Source organism: Heloderma suspectum, chromosome 6 (assembly GCF_057233095.1).
Source record: "Heloderma suspectum isolate Gila_16-S chromosome 6, 16-S_ref, whole genome shotgun sequence".
NCBI classification, from domain to species: domain Eukaryota; kingdom Metazoa; phylum Chordata; class Lepidosauria; order Squamata; family Helodermatidae; genus Heloderma; species Heloderma suspectum.
The window spans coordinates 26,058,596-26,082,866 of NC_139463.1; the positions used below are offsets into that span (position 1 = coordinate 26,058,596).

General features: G+C 42.4%; 1 protein-coding gene across 4 annotated transcripts; it reads left to right on the top strand.

The window, feature by feature from the left end:
• The first annotated feature begins 3,836 nt into the window (after nt 1–3,836).
• Nucleotides 3,837–23,965, top strand: YKT6 (YKT6 vesicular SNARE protein). 4 transcript variants are annotated; one of them, XM_084803863.1, is made up of 9 exons: nt 5,118–5,248; nt 7,869–7,947; nt 9,277–9,417; nt 10,459–10,541; nt 12,120–12,220; nt 14,179–14,283; nt 14,918–14,983; nt 18,034–18,135; nt 19,458–23,956. In XM_084803863.1, exons 3-9 carry the CDS (start codon nt 9,314–9,316, stop codon nt 19,491–19,493), a joined length of 597 nt encoding a protein of 198 aa, XP_084659989.1. In that variant the 5' UTR covers nt 5,118–5,248; nt 7,869–7,947; nt 9,277–9,313; the 3' UTR covers nt 19,494–23,956. The 4 variants fall into 4 exon arrangements, with proteins under 4 accessions (XP_084659988.1, XP_084659989.1, XP_084659987.1 ...); XM_084803862.1 differs by lacking the exons at nt 5,118–5,248; nt 7,869–7,947 and adding an exon at nt 3,837–4,009 and having other exon boundaries at nt 19,458–23,960; XM_084803861.1 differs by lacking the exon at nt 7,869–7,947 and having other exon boundaries at nt 19,458–23,965.
• Nucleotides 23,966–24,271: the final 306 nt, after the last annotated feature.

Here is a 24,271-nt window from a genome sequence, read left to right on the forward strand (position 1 = left end):
TAATATGTTAGTGTTAGATATGTTTAGTCAGAAGCTGCCCTGTTGATTTCAATGGGATTTATTTTATTTTACCTTATTGAATCATCCTTCAGGATAAATTCTGTAGTTTACAATAGTCAGCAAAACAACATATGATCACACATAAACAATAGTAAAATATTAAAACAGCACATAAATCAATGAACAGATAAAATAATTAGATAAAAGCAGCAGCAAATAAAAACATTATTTACTCCCTAGCAGGTGCTGTCTGAGGCCAGTTTCATATGCATCAAGCTGCTATCCTGTACCCACTTAACTAGGAGTCAGTCCCATTGACCTCAATAGATTTGCTTCTGAGTAAATTTGCATAGGACTATGCTGTTAGGCTGCAATAGGGAATAAGGCTGCAATACTATATACACTTACCTGGCAGTAAATCCCACTGAACCCCTTGGGGCTTACTTCTGAGTAAACATGTACAGGATTGCACTGTAAGACTTATTGAACACTATGGGTCCTAATTCGAAGTAAACATGGATAGAATGGTGCTGTAAAAATGCTTTGGGGTCTCTCTCCCACTGCTGGTATGCATGTATGAAAGCAGAACTGCAGTTTTTAAAAAGCGTTTGCATTTGAATAGTTTGATGGCCATGCAGGAAGGTAGATTTACAATTGCATTTCAGTCTTCCTGAAGTTTTTGTGTCACTTCTGAACGGATGCATTCTATCGGAAATACATGTTTAATTCACTCAATATTTATGCCACTTCAAATGTTCAAATTTGGCATTTTTGCCTTTTTTATTACTGTTAGCAGGCACGGCTTTGTTACTCAAGTTCTCCTTCTTTTCCATGATCATGGCGACCTGCAACACAACCATTTCTTTCACCATCTCCCCTTCCTGTACCCCCACCTCCAGTGAAACTGATGTTTGGGTAAAAGTTTTGTAAATATCAGTGGAAAGTTCTTTTTCTCCTCCTGGGCTTGGAAGCAAATCAGCGATGGTGTGTATCAACATAGTTTAATTTTTAAAAAAAAGTACTGAGGACTGAGGAGGCATTTGTGAAACTGACAAAGTTTCCTTCAACTGTCAATTTCATGAGAAATTGGAGGTGGGGAGGGAAGGTGAAAGAAACAAAAGAGGGGTGGGCAGTGCAGAAAAGGAATAACATTCTATAATTTAAAACAATAAAGAGTATGTGGCACCTTAAAGACTAACACACTTATTATGGTATAAGCTTTCGTGGACTGTAGCCTTTAAAGTGCCATAAGACACCTTTTTGCAGTTGTTTTTGCTGCCACAGACTAATGCAGCCACCTCTCTGGATATTATAATTACACACCGTCAGCAACAATGTCATGATGGGATTGTATCTTAACTGAATCGCAGGAAAGTATGGGCTGGTATTTAGAGATGCAAAGTGGGAGATGCCTTCTCCCATACTAGTTAGAGAGGGTTGAGGACATTTAAAGTGTTATGGGGAGCATAACTTGTGAACTGCAGTAATGCCTAGGAACTGAAGTGGAGGAAGATCTCCATGTGACCATGAAAGCATTTGGAAATGACTGTGTGATTTCAGCTGATGCCTGAAATATTCAGCACTACTAGGTGGAAGCAAGTCCAAAAGAAAATAATGGAACATACTTCCAAGTAAACGTGCTTAGAGAACCATGGGAAATGGCTTGGGAGAGAGATGGAAAGGAGGCTAACCATCCACCACAGCCATGTCATTCTGAGGAAATCTTCCTACTTCAAGGAGCCTTGATTACTGTTTAGAAGAAGTTGGCTACCTCTTGTAGGATGTGTGGGCAAGTCTCTTTAGTTGGGTGGGACAAACGTTATCTTTATATAAAAACAAGAGTTGCACACACACACTTCAAGTCTGGTTGTGATTATACTACATATGAGGAGCAAAGGTCACACAGAGGAATGAGCATATATTTTAAAATTAAGCAGTGTTGTAGGATCCTTTTTGTTCCAGTGAGCAGAAATAATCTTGCTTCCTGGATCAGCCTGCTCCCTCATTATGTCAAATATTGCTCTGGATTTTTCAAAAAAGAAAAAAAGTTAGTTGAGCTATGGTAAATGAGAGAGGGAAGAAAGAAGGCAGAAAAGCCAAAAGCTGGAATTTAGGCTTTGGAATTTAGTCTCCGAGTTTAATTTGTTTTATTTATAAATAGCTTACTTTGTTTTGAGACTATTACAAGCAGCAGACTTGGGGTGGGTCCAGATGAGGCTTTTGTAGTGCCATCGCCCTGCCTCATTCACAGAATTTTAGAGGGGGTCCAGATGTCATCTTCCCCTGGTAACCTTCTTGTGTTTTTCCACCACTTGTTCCATCTTTTGTCTTACTTTTTAAGGAAAAAAAGATGGAGTTGCTGCACAATACCTTCTGACTGGTAGCGCTAGGGTCCCTCCTGCATCATTCCCTACTTGTAGTTGCTTACAGATTCTTTAGACAACGTTGTGACTGTCCAGTTTTGCTTCTGTTTGTAGATAGCACTTTCTGTGAGTTTTTTTTTAGAGCGGGGAAAATGGGGCATTATTTCTGATGACGAAAGAAAGCACAATTTCCTCTTGTGCATTTGCACTATTCTGCTATACCACAGTGCCACCTACAGGTTATATAGCAGAAAAGTAGAAAAGAAAACACTCCTTGTGAGCACTTGGATCTCAACTCTGACAAAACCAAAACTAAATGCAGCTAATTACCAGCCTTGTGTAGAATAGCCCTAAAACAACCTCTCCTTTCACCTTTTTTGCTTATCAAGCCTGAAGAAACATTCTGATGAACTCACACACTACAATTGTCTTTGTAAAAATATTACACTACTGTTATTTTTTGAATGTTTCTAATAGGCCAACAGGGCTACCTGAAGTTTCTTTTTAAATATAGTGCAGGTGCTTTGGAAATTCAGCGCTCTTGCTTCTTCTCAAGACAACTAGCAAAATTTAATGTAATACAGTGCTACTTGTTTGGATTCTACGATTTGCCAAGTGTAACCATTGAATTGTTCTGTCTCACGCAATTTTTTCTCCTCCCCCCCCCCCATTTCTGAATTTTAGGTGGGTTTTTATTTTTAACATTTAGGGAACACAATCCAACATAAACAAAAAGCACAGACTTTAAAAGGCTGTAGCATTTTCCTCTTTTTGCTAAGAGGACTTAGCAAGTTCTCTTAGGGCACAATTCTATGCATGTTTAGACAGATAAAAGGCCTACAACTTCCAGCATGCCCCAGCCAGCATTACATAGGATTGCTCCCTTAACCAAAGAACTTTTTTTTTGGCTAAGAGAACTACAACAAAAGGTAGCTGGTAAGTTACAAGTCCTTGTCCTTTAAAACTTTTTTTGAAGGTAGAAAATCAACAGGTAGAGGTTTTATCACTGCATCTCCACCTGTTGAATTTCTGCATGCCATGGGGCTTTTAAAAGCACAGCTCTGTCAACTTCCCACAAATTATCATTGTCCAGTTACTTGTGTCCTTTTGAGTGTGAGGTAGTGGTTGTAAACAAAACGTGGCAATTTAAAAACGCTGCAATGAAAGGGAGCTTCTAAGTATCCTGCCTTAATTAAGGTTTTTAAAATATATTAATTCCTATATATTCCCATCTCCGCACCCTTTTTTTGCCCTGCACATGAAACACAACGCCAACTTGCAACAGGGAACCGGAAGCTTCGTTAGTGAACCATTTCGACTGTGCCCACTTGATCTCACCCGAGCGTCGCGCGCCCTTCCGCCTCTGACGCATGCGCCCTGCGTGTAGAGATGGTCTATATATTCGGCCTGGCGGCGATTAGCCCCACAGACTTTTTACCGTAGACATACACCGAGTCTTCCGACTTCCGGTTTGTCTTTGGAAGCCATGTTTTCGTGGTGTCTGGGCAGTAGTATCGCTGCCCGTAGAAACTGATAAAAGAGAAACCCGGGATTTCTGCAAGTTGGAAACCGCGTCCCTCTCCCCACCCCAACAAAGCGAGGCTGCAAAGACAGGAGCCTCTGTCCTCGCTGAGCTCTCATGTCATGTAAGTGAGGTTCTGCTGAGCGTTGCCGAGCATTGAGGGGTGCGTGGTCTCTGCGTGCAAGTCGGCGTCTGCTCGCAGCTGAACGCCGGACTTGGGCTGGGAAGCGGCGGAGGAGGCCGCGTGAGGAGCTTGGCCTTCGCTGCCGCTGAAGGGACGTTTTGTGGGGGTTGGGGCTGGCTGGCAACCCAAGCCAGCCTCAGCCCCACCTCTGAGCTGCAGTATTAAGCGGGCCGCATTGCAGGGCTGTCGTAAGCCACAGCGGGGATGGAAGATAACGGGCACTTTCGGCAGGGCTGTTTTACCAATGTGTGAAGAACCACGTTTCGTGTGCGTGTGACATTTTTCACATGGAGCAACGCCCGCGGTAGAAAGAGTACGGGCTTCTGTGGCTGCCCTGAGTTTTCTGCTGGGAAAGAGCGAAGACAGCGCACGCCGCTGCCCAATCGCAGCCCTGCTAAAGTCGTGGATGTTCCCATTGTTTTCTATAAGTCCCCACGGGGGGAGGGGGCGCCGAGGGGGAGGCAGCGTTAACCCCCACCGGAAGTGTTTTGGTTTTTGCCTAATTTAATTGCGGGTTATTATTAGATCCAGTGGAGGCTGGTGGCTCCGATTTCGGTGGGGCTGTGAAGCCATTCCAGGTTTCAGTCAGAACCATCCAGAACTCTTAAGGGAATTATCCAAGGGCGCAATCCTATGCCTGTTTAGACGGGGGAAAAAGTCCTACAACTCCCAGCATGCCCCAGGCAGCATGGCTGGCTGGGGCATGCTGGGAGTTGTAGGACTTTTTCCCCCGTCTAAACAGGCATAGGATTGCGCTGTAAATCGCTGATCCCAAAATAGGTCCAGCACCTTGGATAGCTCCTTTGGAGTTCTGGCCAATCCTGACCGAAATCCAGAATGGATGTGCGGCCCCACCGCAATCGGAGCCACCAGCTTCTACTGATCAGATCCGGAAAATAATTCCGTCTGCAGATGATCCCGCCGTTACTTTACATTTTTCTATCTCTATGGCGCCTAGCTCTTCGTCGAGCTGGCAGCACTTCCGGCTCTCTTCGGGCTCCACATCCGGGTCACAGGGCTCGCCGGCTTCCGCTTTGTTAGTTCCCTCAGAGCGGCTTGGGGAATCCTTGAGGAGAGGCGGCTGACGTGGGAGCGGCGCCGCCCGGAGCCGGGCCGAGCCGAGCCGAGCCGGGCCGAGCCGGGCCGAGCCGGGCCTCCCCCTTTCGCACGGCGGCTGCGGTGAGCGCGAGCGCTTTCGCCCGTCGTGTGTCGAAGTCAGCGGCCGAGGGGGTCCTGCGTGCTTGGCAGGGGCTTGGCCCTCCACAGGGTCCCGCCGGAACGAGCCCCTTGGGAAGGGGCGGGGGAGGGATGGTGGCTTTGGGGCGCTTTTCCCCGCCGCCGTTGCTACGGCTGCTGTGGCGGCGCCATTTCATACGTTGTGCCAGGCTGCGCTCGGCGCTGTACAAATAGGGGCAGCCAGATCGAGGGCTTGTGGGATCTATTTTGGGTTGGGGGGGGGGGGTTACCCAAACGCCGAAGTCAGACCTCGGCGCAAAATAGTCGGTGTGGGTGTGTCAGTGGAGTCAATTGCCCGCTGAGCCCCACGAGCTGTACGCTGTATATTCAAATATAAATCTTCATCTGAATTATTTTGTGTGTGTATATGGGGTGTGTGTTCCTAATGCAAACAATAAAAAGTGGCTAGTAGACGTAACGACCTAGTCAAAGGCAACCAATCAATACACATATTTTATAGGTGAAGGAAATAAAACGAGATAAGTGATAAGGCCAGCCATAGCAGAGATGATTTTTTTTTTAACTTTGTTTTACTTGCTATTATTAAACTACCTGGAGTCAGAAATCCTTCTGATCTACAGGAATTGGCCATAGATCGACCGGTAAATACCCATCTACCGTCCTTGGAACCTGAAAGAAGGATTGCTCTAGTTTAGAAGCATAGAGAACTGTATAAACTGGATTTAGGGATGCTTAAAGAATACGTTCTTTGAGAAATTTGAATGCAGACTGATCTGATCCGCACTTCCTGGAGTAATGTGCAGATCAGAATGCACTTATTCGTTGGATTTCATGCTTATCTGAATTTTGCAATGCAGGCCTTGGCTGAATAAAAGATGCCCTCCCCCTCAAAAACCCCATACCAAAATGCATGTTTTAAGTTGAATCACATTTAGAAATGGGTACTTTGGATTAAAATACGTTTAGAAATGCTTATTTGGGGAGGAAAACAAGTTCAAAAAAGGGCATTTAAATACAAACTTTGATCACTTAAAAAAAAATATATATATATATATATATATTGCAGATTAATGTGTAAATGGGATGGAGGAACTTATGAATGAACACATGCAAAACTGACATGAACTAGAAATAGACTGATTGGTCCATTCTCTAATTGTTTCAGAGTATTTATTCATCAAGCCCAGTATTGCCTACTTTTAGCCATGGCTTTGTAGCATCACAGGCAGATAAAATCAACCCTTCCATACCAACTTTAGTTCCAAAGTGGTTTCAACCTTAATCATAGAATCATAGAATAGTAGGGTTGGAAGAGGCCTACAAGGCCAATGAGTCCAACCCCCTGCTCAATGCAGGAATCCAAGTCAGAGCATCCCTGACAGATGGCTGTCCAGCCTCATCTTGAATGCCTCCAGTGTGGGAGAGCCCACCACCTCCCTAGGGAATTGATTCCATTGTCATATTGCTCTAACAGTCGGGAAGTTTTTCCTGATGTTCAGACGGAATCTGGCTTCCTGTAACTTGAGCCCATTATTCCATGTCCTGCACTCTGGGATGATCGAGAAGAGATCCTGGCCTTCTTCTCTGTGACAACCTTTCAAGTACTTGAAGAATTCTATCATATCTCCCTTCAGTCTTCTCTTCTCAAGGCTAAACATGCCCAGTTCTTTCAGTCTCTCTTCATAGGGCTTTGTTTCCAGTCCTCTGATCATCTTTGTTGCCCTCCTCTGAACCCTCTCCAGTTTGTCTGCATCCTTCTTAAAGTGTGGTGCCCCGAACTAGACACAATACTCCAGATGAGGCCTAACCAGTGCTGAGTAGAGGGGAACTAGTACTTCCTGGGATTTGGAAGTACTTATGCTTAATTCCATAGCATAGCTGTTTTATGGTGGAATCCTAAGTATGTTTACTTGAGGGTAAGTCCCACTGAGTTCCATGCATATTCTCCAGTAAATGTTTTAAGGTTACAGCAAAACACGGAGACTTATGGCACCTTAAAAAAAACTTACAGATTTATTGTCAGCTGCAGCTAACAATAATCTTAAAACAAGAAAAACAATACAATACAAATAGGGGAGCCAAACAATGCCAGTGTCAAATCAGATTAAAACAACTGTCTAACAACTTTAAAATCTCAAAAGGCCTGGGCAAAAAAAAGTCTTATCCGGTCCCAGAAATGAATTGCACCACCTAAGCCTCCCTGGGGTTCAACAACTGAAAAGGCCACCACCCACCTGAAATAAGGGTCTGTGAGGATGATCTTTGTATCTGGGCAGTTGGTAGACACAGAAGCACCAAGAGAGCTTCAGCTATTGGGCAGTATAGAAATATAATAAATAAATAAGCTTATTAAAATCATGGTGTGTCTGGGGTGCAATTTCTATAATCACTGTTGTTGCTGTATTCATATTCTATATATTCCATTTTTTCATAGAAATGGCTCAGACTGCTCGTCTTGCATTTCATGGCATTTTGGCTCCATTGTTAATAACTGTATTTACCATATATGCTCTTGCCAACTAAGGATAACACTTCATCCATTTGATGAAGTAGGCTCTAGTCTGTGAAAGCTTATGCCACAATAACAATGTTATTGTTAAAGGTGCTGCAAGACACTCTTTGACTTTTCAGCCCTTAAGAGACTGAGGTGGGAAGAGGCAGAGGCTGAGGTGCTGCCAAAGGTTTGTCTTGAGAAGAGTGTGGGATTCAGTGGGGGTTCTCTCTTCATGCTGCCTCAATGGGGTCAGTTGCTTCTAGTCTTCCCTTCTTCTCCTGTACTTATGTACTTATGCTGGAGTAGGTGTTTGTTATTTCAAAACACTCTGGGAACTAATCCCATCTTCACGGACTACTCATTTTCTAGCTCTACAGGGCCTAGTAAATAATATATTTCTGCCTCATTTCCATGGAAGAAATTACACAAGTATTGTCTATGATTTAAAGGCCCAAGATGTACAGAGACCAATCCTGTGCATGTTTACTCTGAAGTAAGTCCCACCATATTCACGGGGGGCTTACTTCAGTTAAGTCTAGATAGGATTGCAGTTAAAGGCATTTTTTTTAGAAATTGAAATGTCCATAATTTATGAAATTCATCATATGCTAAAGGAGCAATTCTATGCATGTTTAGACAGAAAATAAGTCTTATAACTCCTAGCACTCCCCAGCCAGCTGGCTGGGGAATGCTGGGAATTGTAGGACTTTTTTCTGTCTAAACATGCATACAATTGTGCCCTAATTGCACCCTACTCCCATCTTAGAGTGGATATCAACAATTTACAAAAACTGAATGAAATACCTTTTTATAGGGTATGTGTTTTTAAAGCTGTAGTTACTGAGCTTAAGCCATGAGGATGGCATGGGATGCGAATGTAGATGAATACATAAATGTTTTTGAAAGTGTTATTTAAATCCTGGTGTGTATGCATCTCTGGAATCTTTGATAGGTGCTTATAATTTTTGTGGCTTTTTACTTGCGGGCATTGCTATTATACTTTGTTGAGCTCAAAAAATTAAATAAGTTAGATCTTCCAATTGAATTTATAGTGGCGTGCAGAGAGGAGCTACATCTGAAAAAATGATAGGGATGCTTGCAATATAACCTTATTCTGGCTACTTTATTTTACACAGAAAGTGTTGAAGCTTTCTTTGGAAACAGCTGCAAACATCTATTATACTGAATGCCTCTTTAAATTATAGGACAGGGATGCATTTATCTGAGATGAATGTATTTATTGGAGATGAGTATTTTGTTAGGCTCTATCTGTATTCGTATACATACGTGTCACGGAAATCAGTAGGATTTACTCCCAAGTAAATGCACATAGGATTGCAGCATAGGCCGTCAATCCTCCTGTGCATCATTTTCTAGTGTGTAAAGTGTTCAGGTATCTAATTCGGAATATGAATTGGCATATATCTTCACAATATCAGAAATAAAATACACTATTTTCACTTTTAAGCTACTTGATTTTTTGTATGTGTCTGTCTTCCCTGCTTCCTTTGCTCAGGTTATCAAGAAGCAGAGAGGCTTAAGTAGATACAAGGATGAAGCTTTACAGTCTAAGTGTCCTTTATAAAGGAGATCCCAAGGTGCATTTACTGAAAGCTGCCTATGATGTGTCATCATTTAGCTTTTTCCAGAGATCCAGGTATGTTTCCACAGCATCAGAATGACTATTGGGGCTCTTTCCCTTAATGCTTTCCTATGTCCCCATCAAGGGTTTGAATCTATACTCTGGTGGTCTCTTTGAGATAGTTGCAAGGAGCTCAAGTTGGTGAACTGTAATTCTTTCTGTTTGGGGAATTGCCTGATGTTACTTTAAAATCTTAGTTCAGGCAATCTTGAATGCTAGCTGACAAAAACTGACTTTTTTTGTTATCTTAGCATAAGTTATGATAGATTACGCACCTATGATCTTATTTTAAAGAATGTCACTCAGTATGAATTCTATTAAGGGTTAAAAAGGTTTGCCACTTGTGCCAGTCTGAACAGATGTGCTTTGCCCTCAAAATGTGGTCCCCTTTCACTTGCAAGCTAAACATAAACAGCTTTGAGTGTGCTCACTAGTCTGCTGTGATGTCCCACTAATGCACTTGGTAAGTGTACCCAGGTAAACATTATGCCATTAATCTTGCAGTGTTTTGAATTTGGTCCCTGAATACTGGGGCCATCTTGCCACAAAACTATATATATTTTTAATAGGACTGCCCAAAACTGTTACAGCAAATCAAAACCCTTTTTTTCTGTCTGCTTATGCATTTCTTTGAGCACACTTTTAAAAATAGTTTTGTTAAAACATAGCTTAGGCTACAATTATTCACACCATTCATAGGTAGAGGCTGCTACCAAAATAGTTGACCAATGGGGACCTGAGTTGAGTGGATGCTTACACCTGTTGACACTTGACCTTTTTTTTGATGGATTGTTGATTTGGAGCTGCTTTTCGAAAGCTCTCCCCTTTTAAATGAAATCTTGCACTCTGCCTTTCTGTTTTGAGAATGAAGATTTTAAGTAAGTAGCTTTGCACTGTGAACATTTTCTTACTAAAAATGTTTTGCAGTGAGTTTATTTCAGTGCCACTGCTATTAAAATTGTTTTTCTCTCTGGAATCTATGTGGCTCCCAAAACTGTTTGGTGAATTTGGGGAGCTTTGGTTATTAATTGTGGGGAATACATCTTCTGTTTTTAGTGTTCAGGAATTCATGACCTTCACAAGTCAGCTGATAGTAGAGCGTTCAGAGCCTGGCAGCAGAGCTTCTGTGAAGGAACAAGGTAAGAGTACACAGTGGTTTGGGTTACTGAGAAATGCACAAACAGTTAAAAGTGTAAACTTGCAAAGATTCCAAGATATGGCTTGCACTCACCTGCATCTTTCATGTGACAGCCACTTCTAGCAGAAAGAGCGCATTCGTTTTGCTGTTTGGGGGAGTAAATAGTTTTTGTTGGCTTCTCTTGATTAAATTACATCTGCCCTTGGACTAAGTTGGTTGGGTTTTAAAATGACTTCTAAACATATCTCCTAATAAGAAATGAGCTGGCCATTGCCATCCAAGTTATAGGATAGCATGGCTTAATCCTTGTTTGGTAAAGCAGTAGAAATGGAGCCCTGTAAAAAGCTATTGCTTGTGTAAGAATGCACCACACATTGACACTACTCTTGAGTAATTTTAGCTATTTCATCCTGCTCATATTGGTCTTTGACTTAATATGCATTGTGAGGCAAATGATTGTAGCAGCAACAGAGGAGCAGGGGAGTTATAGAATTTAGTGCAGATTGAATCTCTGCCAAGTCATATGCTGAATGATGCTTCAGTGTGGAAGCATACTTAGTGGAAAATGGAGCAGCTGCAGAAACCTGCCTGACAACAAGTAGCCTATTCATTATTGCCCCAGTTGAACACCAAGTCTGGCCTCCTGAACTGACTTCAGTTTTCCATAATGACAGTGTCATTATTAATCATGTTCACCCTACTCAGTAAACTGTTGGTACAATTTTGTACTGTGTCATCCACCCCAATCTGCTAGAATCTTTCTGGCTTTGTCTTGTTCTGTCTTATTCCTGAACTTTTCTGAACCTCTGTCTTTCATGCATTGATGCTCCTTGTGTTTACTTTTTTAAAAAAATGAGTGGCAGGATTCCACGTTCAGAACACAGAACCCTACATATGTTTTTTGAACGAGAAAACATTGAACCCTTGTAGTTGTGGAGAAAGCTTGATGATGGTATCTGATAAAATTTCAGGAGCTAGAAGTATCTGGATGTACCTGCTGCCTCCAGTGGTTTGTACAGAGCCTTATTCATTCTCCCACAGCTACTATTGCCTGTCCAATATTTCATCTATCTCCAGTCTTTATTCCCTTGCTGCATCCTTATATTCCCATTACTTAGAAAAATACATTTTGGTGCAGGATGTGGATCTATCTTGTCCAGACTACATATCACATTGGGAAGTCCTAATGTTGCTGGCTACCTCTGTATTAGCCCTTCCCCAGACTGTATTCACAGTGCTGCAGATGATTTTATGGGTACCCTGAATTTTTGGCCTAAGAGTTTTTTCCTGTGGTGTATACTATGCAGTGCTACCCAGACATAGTAGTTCTTATGTTTGGAAGCTGTCCTTGGCCTGCAGTGGGGGAATTCCATTCACCTTTTCAAAGTGAAGTCCATTTAAAGACTTGGAGTCGATGAGTTCAGAATCGACTTGCCTCTAGAATGTGTAATCCTGAAAATGCATGCTAAAATGGGGGTGTTGCTAAATGAATTTGTTATCTTCCTGTGGTTCTCTCGTGAATGCTCAGGAACTTCATATCCAAACAGATGTAAATCTTTCAGTTTTTTCTTTGCTTCAGAATACCTTTGCCACGTTTATGTGCGGAATGATGGGTTGGCTGGAGTGGTGATTGCGGACAATGAGTATCCATCCCGGGTCTGTTTCACCTTGCTGGATAAGGTAAACACCAACTTGTACCAGACTGACTTGTGTCTCTGCAGATGAGCTGCTGGACAGCATACAATAGATGTTCTAGCGTGCTTTCAAAGCTAAAGGTTTGCCTTGATTATAGATAAAACATTGGTTCAATTGGGACATCACACCAAAATGGCAACAAGAAGGAGGGGGTGTATTTTGGCAGTTTAGGGGGAGTTATAAAAATCAAACGGCAAAACATTAGCAGCTGTAAGGCAGCAGCAATGATTGAGTGGCTGCTGGCCACCATTCTCCCCCCTCCCCCCACCTAAGAATGAAGAGAAGTGACGATACCACCACTAGTAGATGCCATTTCCAGCTCTCCCTGTAATAACGCTACATGATGTAGGGGATCGACGAGGGGAAATGTTGGCTCTTGAAAGGTGCGCTTCTTGCTACCTCAGAACAGGGAGTGGAGACAAAATGGGGCTGCAACAAAAGAGGTAGGCCAGTTCTTCCACACTCTCCAATTTGGCTGAAAACTTTCAGCCCTGTTCTACCTACACTATAGTTTGAGCTTCCAAATTTATAATAGGCAAACGTGTTTAGAGATGCTTGTTTGCTTTTTTCTCAGACAGAGCTGCTTTTTTCTCAGACAGAGCTGTTGCCATAACTGTGGTTTGTTGATGAGACATTGTACCAAACCATTGTACCAAGGAGATTGCAGGCCATGATTTGCAAATTTGGATATCAAACCGTAGTTAAGCTTACTTAGCCATGGTTGGTATGATATCTGAATTGGGTCAGGTTTGGGGGCATTTGGCTTGCAGCAATTATCCTCAAGACAGGCTACTGCTTTTTTGTTATAGTCTTCTGAGGAACTTGCGGCTTCCCAGGCAATGTGAATCTGACAAGTACCTGGAAAGCAGACCTGCTTTGTTTCAGAGATGGAACTACCTGAGGTGCCCTCAGCTCAGTGCCTGTTCTGTTAAGGCTAGAAATTCAGACTTCTGTTTTGACTTATTACTGGCTATGAGCTTGGTTGGATCTCATAACTGCCTGCATACTTGTCAGCTTTTTCCATTGGGGAAAGTCAATGTTCTAGTAGAAAACAAGGAGAGAAAGTTGATGTCATTTGTCTGCCATTGCAGTTGACAGTGATAATATGGGTTACCCAGGGAGCTGTCTTCAATAGTCTGTTTATGTCACCGTTTGTATGCCATCTTCCAGGGCTAACCGTTCCAAGGCATCTCTCATCTTACTGTGAAATTCATAATATAAAACAGCCAGTTTCTACACGTCAGATTTGTGTCTATTTATTTTGTACATCAGGAATGGCAATATTTAAAAAAGTGGAAGAACACTTTAGCCTCCCAGAACACTCTGTAACTGATCATAAAGTGGCCCTTCTTGAACAAAGGAACTTCAAAGGGACACTGTAACATGAAACCGCTGAATTGCAGTACATCAAGAGGTTCAGTTCTATCACCTGTGGCTAGAATTGGATGAAGGTGTAACTAGCTTACCAATGCCAGGCTGTTTGTATTTTCACTAATTGTTTTGTGAATGTAATTATTACTGTCTACTTTCTGCCTTTCATTTCCCTCAGACTTCACTGTTTCCAATCCACCCCTCCCCCAACTACATGTGTATATATAACTCAGAAGAACACTTCATGCACTTGATGAAGTGGACTGTAGTCCACAGAAGTTTATGTTAGTCTTTAAGGTGCTGCTTTGCCACAAAACCCTGTTTTTTGCTGCAATACAGACTAACATGGCTACCCCCCTGAAAATATAAAATGTTCTCATAAGTTCACTATAGTTACTTCAGATAGCGCACATCAAGAGCTATTTGTCCAACAGCATTTCGAGGCTTCAGGACAAACGTACTGGGTTGCCATTCTGGTTGTTCTATTTCATCTGAGTGCTTTTAAAATACTAGCCCTTAATCCTGAAGTCTATGTGATGAGAGTGAAAGATTCCTATTGTTTTGCATTGTAGGTGCTGGATGAATTCTCAAGGCAGGTTGATAGGATAGACTGGCCTTCTGGATCTCCAGCAACAATAAATTACACAGCACTGGATGGTTACCTTAGTAAATACCAGGTATGGTTGGACTTAACTAACAGTTTCAAGGGGAAGAAGCTGTAATGGGATCTGGTATCTGTGCAAGGCAGCCTGCTTGAGTCTTCCAGCATGATACCTTTGTGCACTTTTTATCATGAACTAAAATTGATTTTATTTTACAGAACACAATACACATGGGACAGAAATACAATACATAATTTTAACTCAGATGTTTTCTTCTTACCTTTCAGTGTGTGTGTCTACTACTAGTTATAGTACTAGCATTAATAAGCAGTCTCTACTGCTTATTAAAAAGATAGATTGGTCTTATTGATTCAATATCTAGCATGGTATGATCTAAGAGGCTGCCTTGCTAGTAACCTCAATCCCACATGCATGACTACAGCTAGTTTTTACTATGCTGTGTAAGAGAAGGCTGTTCTCTGGGGAAAGAACTCTGAATATTCAAGCGGAGGGGGAAAACATTATTTTTATCAAACCTACTGGTATATAAAGGTTGAAGTGTCTGAGTTGGGCCACGTATGTGTTTGCAGCTCTGTATATTTGGAATAATCCACTTTCCTGATTATTCCAATGTGGAATTAAAATCCTAATGAGGATCTCTTGTGTCTTGTCTACAGTCTTCTGAAATAAAATGTATTTCTTTTTTAAGAATCCTCGTGAGGCAGACGCAATGACAAAAGTGCAAGCAGAGTTGGATGAGACTAAAGTCATTCTGGTAAGGGACACCATCTTGTATTACCATATGGCATTGGAGGGTACCGTGTCTCACTTGGAAAGCTTACATGGCTTTGATGTGGAAGCACTTTTAAACAAACTCTAGGAGAAATCTTAGTGGTGAGGCTGTGTACCATGTTGGTGACTGAATGTTAGATTGGGGCATACAAGGCATAAAGTAAGTAGAGAGAGATGCTGCTCTTCTATGCACACTGGAAGCTGGACTGAGTTTTCGGAGATTTTGTCATGACCACCTCAAAAATCAGGGAGAAGAGAGGTTGCACTGTCTCGCGGGCTCCCACAGCTTCACAGACCAGAGCAGATTATTCTTCAGGTTAGTTGTGGGCAGCGGTGTTCATAGGTGTCAGCTTAAGAACCCTTTCTCACAAGATTCCAAAAGCTGTAAAAACGTACCCTTTTTATTGGAATAGATGGGCTCTTCTGCAGTGTGACTGGAGTTCCTTGTGTTCTGGTTCATGGGAGTAATTGGCTCTTAAATCAGTCTTTGAATAGCCACTTGTAATTCTGCAAGCTGAGATGAAAACATGATGTAATCAGATGGAACTAGGTCATGACTGCTACCTTAGCTATGAACCCCTTTTGCTGGTTGTTATGGTGTCATCCGTATCTCTGAGTTCATCTCTAATAATGACTCTAGTGTTCCTTGACTTGTGGAGTAAAACTTTCTTGCATATCCTGTTTTATGCTCATCCCTTCTCCACAACTGAGGAATGCCCTGATCATAATGAAGTATGTGATTTCCACTCAAATGAGTGGATGCTTCTAATGGGAAGAGATTATCGTTTTGAATCTTGCTTCCTGTTAGTCTGCCCAAACAGTATGCAGGGGATTGGGAGCTAAACTGAGCTTTTAAGCTTCCTGCAGAGCATGGAAGCAGCTAGAAAGGGAACTATTTAACATATCTTAAATCACAGGCTAGTGTTGCTTCTCAGCTATTCTTAGGGTGCAAAGAACCACATTTTTAAGCTAAGCAGTGAAGCTTTGGGATTTTCTTAACTGAAGATCTGTCTACAACTCTTACCAAGTTTAGATCATGATTTTGGGCAACTTTAGCCCAAATATTAAAGTTGAGATAAGCTCTAAGCATCTAAAAACTGGGTCCTATACTTATATATTGGCAAATTCAAATCTAAGTATTCTTCCTGCTACACCTTAGTCACCTCTTCAGAAAACATGTATAAATGGCTATATAGAGTCTCTCTTTCTGCAGTCAAAGCTCCAAAAACTGTGACACCTGGGCAGAGTTTATTTTACCTTCTTAATCCTCCTATGCTAATGGGGTTGCTGTATACCCCGGCAGCTGTTTGAAATGCATGTAAAACTAGTTTTTAGCAAACCTGAACCACTTTATACTCCATGTAGTCCTCAACAATTATAGTCAGTTGTCATATGGTGTTTTCACCTCTCTCTCTCCCCCACCACCCCCTTTCATTTTTAAAAAACTTACTAAGCTTTCAGGGCTCTAACTTCCCCTATAGAAATGAATGGGAGAGTGAAACTACCAAATGCCTAAATCAGAGGTAGTCTAAAACATCTGTAGGGCATCAGACTAGCCTAAGCTAACTGGGGTCCATTCTGTCCCCAGCAATTTCTCAAAATAGGGTAGGGAAAACCTTACCATTTTGTATAATAAATATAATTTGTTAATGTGGTTATACCACAGGAGTAGATTTTCTTCTTTTTGTTTTTTTTAAAAAAAGTGCTTCCTGTGTATACTTCTTTTTTTACAAGGGACTGTAAGGGTCCTTTGTAAAGCAGGTCTGTTGGACCACAGGAGTAAATTTTACTGAGGGGTTTTGTCCCAAGTTGGCTTTATCTTAACATAGGAGTTAACACTCCCATAGTGCAAACTTACAACACTGACTTACTATTCGTAATCTTCTTTTGAGAGGGAACACTGCCCCCCCTCCCCCGGCCTTATCAGGCTATTGAGGTACATCAGTTTTCTGTTAAGCTGGAGTCATTTGGAAATCACTCATAGGGCAGAATTCACTTACGTCTCCACAGATTCTCTCACACCCCACCAATTCCCATCTGCTAGTAGTGCCCACCACCTGCAGAATGAAGATTTAGCAATTCTCGCTGGAGCTGACATAAGGGGCTCCGTCGACCTGTCCCAATTGAGCAATGACATTTTCCACTTGTTTCAGGGCTTCCTCTGGGAAGCGCTAAATCTGTGTTGCACAAGCAGTGAGTCCTGCTCATGTAACGGAATAAGCGGGACTCACCACATGTGCAAAAGAATTTGCAGGGTGCAAGAGAATCAGTGGGGGCATAAGCTCATAATATTTATTTCTAGTTAAGACTTTAAAGGGTCTATTGGACCCTAATAGCAGATAGTGTCAAAAAAATTGTGAAAGCAGTTAAAATAAGTTAAAATTCAAATCTGTCTGCCATGCACTGAAGGTGACTTACAAACAAAATAAAAACAACCGCCACAAACTCAACTGGAATAAGCTATAGGTAGGTGAAAACCTTTCTAACATCCAGCAATAATATCACCAGGTGTGCCTCCCTGGGCAGGAAATGCCAAAGAGAAGGTGCCAAAACTGAAAAGGCCCTGTAGTGTAGCTTCTTTTAGTAAAAGAGTCAGGATGTGAAGCATTTTTTCTCCTGAACATAAAAGGAGGGGTGGTTCATGTAGGGCAAAAGACTCCTTTTGTATAAACATGTATACAATTTTTGTTTTTTCTTACATTTCAGCTTTAGATTAATACATAGTTGTAGGGATGGAAGAAAAGGAGAGTTGGTCTGTGTGACACCCGGAGTTGTGCAAAGTCCACGCACCTAGTTCCTTCACTTAAAAAGCAAAATCACGTTTTCTAAGCTTCTTCCAAACCAGAAACTACCATTATAGGACTGGCAGGTGGGGGTGGGATGGGAGCTTGGAAGTTAAGCTCTGCATAGTGGTGTCATCATAACCCTATCGATTAATAGACTCGCTGTCTGTAGTGGCTTGTGCAGCTGGGTTTATAATAGTTGCTGGCCACGTACATTCTCCCCCTTTCAGCTTTGTCTTTTCCCACTTAGCACAATACAATGGAGTCTTTGTTGGAACGAGGAGAGAAACTGGATGACTTGGTGTCCAAATCAGAGGTTCTGGGAACTCAGTCAAAAGCCTTCTACAAAACTGTAAGTATATTCTGGCTAGAGGCCAATTATCCTGTGACATAAACTCATTCTCTGTCTTTCTAGAAGAATATCTGTGGGTTAGTGAGTTTACCAGGTGGTGGTGGGGTGATCTTGGAACCAAGTGATGTGGGACTCCTTAAGCATGTTTAAAGCATGTAATGATAAGGAGAATCAGCAGGATACTTCATAATTCTCTTTCTCTTGCTGGCCCTAGATGTACATCAGAGAGATCTCGCTGATCTGTAAAGTTGTGTAAAAACTTGACAACAGAGAGAGCATAATTATTGCAGATACACAAGGCTGGATCAGTGTACTAGGCTGTTGCTGCAATGTATTTCAGTATGAGCTGCTATGGTGCTCAGTTTCTGCCTTGAATTCCCTGAAGTAATGACAGCTAGGTGACAATTCTCTCATGGCGGAGAGGAATGAATGGTGAATGAGTATTGATGGCATAGAGCCGTGGCTCTCCTATACATGTGTTTGTACCTTGAATGGGATGTAGTCTCTCATGGGTTTAGTTTCTTCCTTGCTGGATGTGAAATGGGGGAGGGGCAGACTTCTGATTTTCAGGACGTTGAAGAGCAATACATTGTTGAACTCATAAAGTTTTTCCTGCTGAAAAAGTTTTAATAAGTTGAATTGCTTTGTGTTTGGAGTTATAAGCAAATGTGGGGCGACCTGGAAAAATAAATGGTGGGGGAAAATCCATGGCTGTTATGAAGGACAAATAGGGTCAAATTAAACTTGCAAGTAAGCTAAATTTGAACTTTTTCGTGTTACATAGCAGTTACGGACACCGTTTCCCCTGTTTATTTTTTTATTTAGGGTTTGGCCTGTGGGAGGGGGATCAGGTGGGAGGGGCAAAATGGGCCCAGGACCTCCCAAAGTTGTCTATTTGAGCCTTAGAGCACAAGGTGGTGTTAACTGGAGCAAAGTTTGAGGCACCACATATTTGGAATTTTCACCTCTTGTCCAGCATGACAGGACTTGTTCCATTGCTTCTGTGGATATTAATTGTTGGTATTTGCTATTTTTGTTTATATGTGAGCCTCTGGGAGTCTTTTTCAACTGAAGTGTGCCATATGTATCCCTGATAAATACATGAACTGGGATGATGCTGGCATGAGCTGAGGCTGCTATATGGGTGCCTTCCATCTGGCCCCTGGCTTTTCAAACTACCTTTGCAGCACTTGTGCTGCTGTGGTTCCCCTGCCACAGAGGTAACTTCAGAAGAGGCCTCTGATTTTATTTGCTACAAACATATAAATGGAACTTTCTCTCGCTCTCTCAGTGTGCATGTTCTCCTTTAAATTGTGTTTCAGGCCCGCAAGCAGAACTCATGCTGTGAGATCATGTGACCCTGATGGCTGCGGCCCACCACATGCTCTGGACTATCAGGCCTTCATTCACATTCAGGACTCCTGGAACGAGGCAGTAAGAAGATGTACCCCAGAACTACTTACAGTTGGCAGTCCTTTGTCTCCAGATGGAGCCACCTCAGCCAGACTGGATGCGTGGAATGAGACATTATGATGGGGTTCATTAATTTAAAACAATCTATTTTTTCCCCTTTTCTTGGAAAAGAAGGTGTCTTGCATGCCAAGATGCTTGTATTATGGGGGTGAGGATAGACACGGTCTTTTTCCCACTAGTTCTAAGGGGGCTCCTACTCTGGCAGTCTGACTGATAGCGGTTGTGTTGGACTATGTGGGCCTTTTTGTCTTGCATCTTTCTGAAACCAGCATCTATCATGGTTTGCTCATGTAACACTAAGAAAACAGTTTGGCCACCTGAAGGTTGCAAGCTAGTTAACAATATTTTCCTTGTTTTCTAAAATGACCCATGCTAGTGGAAGAAGCAAGGCAGACCCAATGTCAACTTCCAGCCCTTTCAGAATCACCCAGGGACCATCGGTGGACTGGCATAACTGGTTGAAACACCTGGGTAGCATGAGAACTGGGTCTGCTTTATAATCTTGCAGAAGAGTTCGGTGGGGTTGGGGAAAGGGATTCCTAGGGAGAACTTGGATGTGTGAAATTCCTTGAAATTATTTCCCTTGATTCAAGCTGGGAAATTCTTCCTGTCTTGGGACTGTATTTGTCAGGGAGATAAGCAACAGTTGATAGCTCAACTTCACACCCAACACTACTGCCACTTGTCAAAGACAAGATTTAAGAAGGCATGTGGTACCATCTACTGGAAATCTCTTAGAGCTGGGTTGGGGAGGGCTTATCTATGGGACCGGTCAATATTCTAGTCAATGGCTTGTGTTGCTTTTGCCATGCTCTTCCATATGACGTGGAAGAACTGTTTCACAGTCTGGCTATCCTCCTTCCCTGGCAACATCTTTCTTATGGCTACTTGTCAGGCAGTGCCCCTGCCATAGTATTAACCAGCAGCCCTTGTTGGTAGCATTGTGATGTTGCCCAGAAGCACCATCTGCTGCTTTGCACTAGGAACTGTCCCAGAGTTTTGTGGAGTGTGACCTGTCCTATTTTGGGCGTAGGTGTGTTAGCCGCTGAATTGTGTCTTGGTGTTGTCTTGTGATCTTGGTGGGGCTTCCATTCTCCCCCTTGGAGAATTTGTCCCTGCTGGCTAGTTTTGTGTAAGTACAGAAAATGTTACTATTAATGCTCTTGTCTTTCTGGCAATGGTGCCTGAGTTCTAATGCCCACTCTGTCTTGTGAGACAGGGATGCTATTCAATGCCTGGGGCTCCCCCTCACCCCTTCTGATCTAGTCTTTTCCTACCACAACTGTGGTGGGTGTTTCTGCACATGGGAGATAATGCATTGCTTAAAATCAGCCTCTATCTGATAAAGGCCCTGAGAGAAGTAGCTCTGCTAGACAACAGGAAGGAAATGCCATGCTGTTCTGATGTGTATCAGTGGGGTTGTGTGGGAATTGGTCATGTGGCTGTTATATTACTTGTGTTTGCCCAGGAACACCAACAAACATCCATCTTCTAGGTCAGGGAGAGGAAATGCCAGCCCTTCAGAAGTTGTTGGACTCCAGCTCCCATCAGCCCCAGCCGGGATGGCCAGTGGTCAGGGGTAATGGAAGTTGTAACCCAGCAACATCTGGACTGCCGCAAGTTTTCCCCACCCCATTTTAGATAAATCTGTTGATAACTGCAGCAACACCATTGGCAAAGCGTCCTCTCTTCTGGAGAGGGACAGGAAAAAATTGGGATGGCCTTTTCTAGCTCTGTTACTGTGTACCAAACTGTAGCAAAGGAGGAAAATGCCAGAGTACCTAATAGTGATGTAGGGCAGAGCTGAGGCTTATTGATGGAGCTGTGAATAGGAGTGCAATTCCCAACTTGCATTCTGTTCACTGTTTTGTTGTTGCTGCTTTTGTCATATTTGACTGCATTAATTCTGTGATGACCAGCAACTACCAGATTGTAAACCTGTTGCAATTTATAAACATATACCAAGCCAGAGCTGAAGGAGTGAAATGGGCAAGTGAGAGATCCAGGGTTTTGATAAGTATCTGTTTATCTTAACTGACCTGTGTGGTACTGGCTGTAATCTAAGACTTTGACAGATCAGCTGCATTTACTTGCTTTCTGCACCTGTGCCCTTCCTGGGAAGGGATTGGGCCAAAGAGCACACCTTGGCCAATTAGACTTGAATCAACATTATGCAGAGGCTGTATTGGCAGAACCGATGCAGCACCCCTCTTGGTGCCAGTAATCACCAGCCTTAATTTTTCTTTCTTACTCACATCTCTGCTTCAGAGGTACCTGAGGGCATTTGTTTTTTCTGTAAAATCCATTTCTGTTGCAGTCAGTTACCTAATTTTGGCGGTTGTTGCTTTGATCCTAACAAGCTTTCCTAATAATAGAAGGTGGATAGAGGGCTACAGTCAGTTGTTACTACTTGCTGCAGAAGAGAATAGATTGTGTTTGTCATTCTTTGAATAAAGATGGACTTCAGAGACTTGCCCAGAGTAGTATAGAGAAATCTAATTAGTCTTTTGCCTCCTAAGCTCATGTGCTCCCATCTATTCCTGTCCTCTTTCTAATGTGGAAGCTTTTACTAAAGATTGTATTTTAATATTACTTAACTTCTGTATGTACTGGTTAGTAGATTATACCTATATGGATAAAGTTGTCATTTGATCATTCAGCAATGGCTGTCTCATATTATCTGTGCAAAAATGTTATTATGAATTATGGTCCTATTATTATTGAACTGCTGGGTGTTCCTCCTGTGCTGCAATGTTCTTCCTGTGCTACAAGTTGAGGGAGAGGGGAGACTGTAAGGAAATGGTGTTTGCGACTTCACCTGTTTCCTATACCTACATACGTGTGTGGGGGGGGGAGGGAGTGGTGAGGGGAGGGGGGAGAAGGAGGGTCAGCCACTAGAACCTCCATAACTTAGGGAAAGATAGTGGTTCCATTTTGCCCACTGTTGATAGTGTCTGTGAGTATTCAAGAGATTTAGCAGAGTTTAGTTTAGGCCAAAGTTGAATAGGCAATGACTTTAGGAGGTAGGGTGGGCACAGAGGTCCAGGCGGATTAGGCAGCGATGCAGCCCATTGTATAGATGGACCTTCTGACTCCATGGAAATGTAGTTAGCCGTTATGTCTGGTTCTTAAATGGCTGCATTTAAATCTTCTGCTCCCATTGGCTGTTGCATATAAAATTGCTTAATGCAGACTCATAAGCTGTGAGAATCTCCTGACTCTTGGACTTACATGCCCCTTCTACAGGTGTTACTGGAACCACATGTATTGTTTGTTTTAGGGAGATAAGAAAAGCTGCACCTACAGAAATTCTCCCTTTTATACAGTTACTAAAGGTAAAGGCACAGAGTTCAGAAGCATTTCCTATTATTTCTAAACATAATCCTACCCCGTTTCCTCCAGGTGGGTCCATTCTGAAGGTACATGATGCAGTAACCAGGCAAGTCTGGATCTGGTCAGTATGTGGATGGGAGACCACCTGGGAACCTTATGTACATCACTTTGAGCTCCTGGGAGGAAAGGTGGCGTATAAAATGTAACAGCTTCAGTAGGTATTGCGAAGAAAATCTACTTTAATTAGCTGGAAAGACTGACTGCTGAACTTTTCTATTTATGCTGGTCCTATATCCATCAGGTTCTATGCAGAGGACAGGATGAGTGCCAAACGTTCCTTTAGTTTAAAAAGACACTTTTTAAGGGGCTTGATTTAGAAGCTCTGGAGTATAGTCAAGAAAAGAAGCTGCAACAACCATTTTGTCCCTTTTTTGTGTTTTTTTTTATTTGCAGTTTCCCGAGACAAAAACAAAGTCGGAATCATTTTTACACTTACAAGGCTCAGAAAGAAAAGACAGTGAAATGGCAAGAAAAAGAAAGGGAGAGTTAAGTCAGAAAGAGGAAAAGATCCACCAGCATTCATGGGACAGACTAACAGTTCAGCTTTGCTTTTAGTTCTCATAGATATAGATATATATATATAGATTTTTTTTTTCCTCTTTAAAGGTCATGCAAAAGAAAATACAACCCCCCTCCCCCAATCCAAAAATACCCCCAGTAACGCACTTAGTTCCATAGTAAACAAGGTGAACACCAAAGGGGAGGTGGCCCCAGTACATTAATGTTTAATAATGAAACACCTTTTTCAACATGCGGCTTGTAATTTTTTTTTCATATACATGGATGTAGAGACACTTCTCAAGTTTGTCTTCCACAGAAACCATACAAGCATATTCTATTATGCCCCCATATGTGAATTCTCACTCTCCCTGCATGTTTAATCGGATACCCACCTCCCCTGTTTCCAACCCCTCCCCTGGAAAAGAAATGCAGAAATAAAGGTGCTCTGAAAGGCAAGTCAGCCAGAATGTGTCGGCTCTAAATGTTACCTCCTCCCTGGTATGTACTGGATGTTCCCAACTTGGAAGCACTACCTCCCTGGGTGGGTGTGCAGAGGGTTGGGGATGGCCATGAGCCATCTTAGCTGTTCATTAGATTGTGTATGTTTGGAAGAGAAAAATATTTCTGACCTAAACCCCAGCAGTCTGCATTCTGTTCTCCTTAGCATCCCCTTCCCTGTGCAGAGAGAAAACAATTGGGTCAGGCAGGGGTAAGATGCAAGGGAACATCCTCTCCTAGGCCTCATCTAGAAAGAAGAGCATCATTTAAC

Coding starts and splice junctions, on each gene's coding strand:
- YKT6 (XM_084803859.1), top strand. CDS start 10,319: ATGTTTTGCAGTGAGTTTATTTCAGTGCCACTGCTATTAAAATTGTTT. Junction 14,284..14,917: donor GTTACCTTAGTAAATACCAG/GTATGGTTGGAC, acceptor TTCTTTTTTAAG/AATCCTCGTGAGGCAGACGC. Junction 18,136..19,457: donor CAAAAGCCTTCTACAAAACT/GTAAGTATATTC, acceptor ATTGTGTTTCAG/GCCCGCAAGCAGAACTCATG.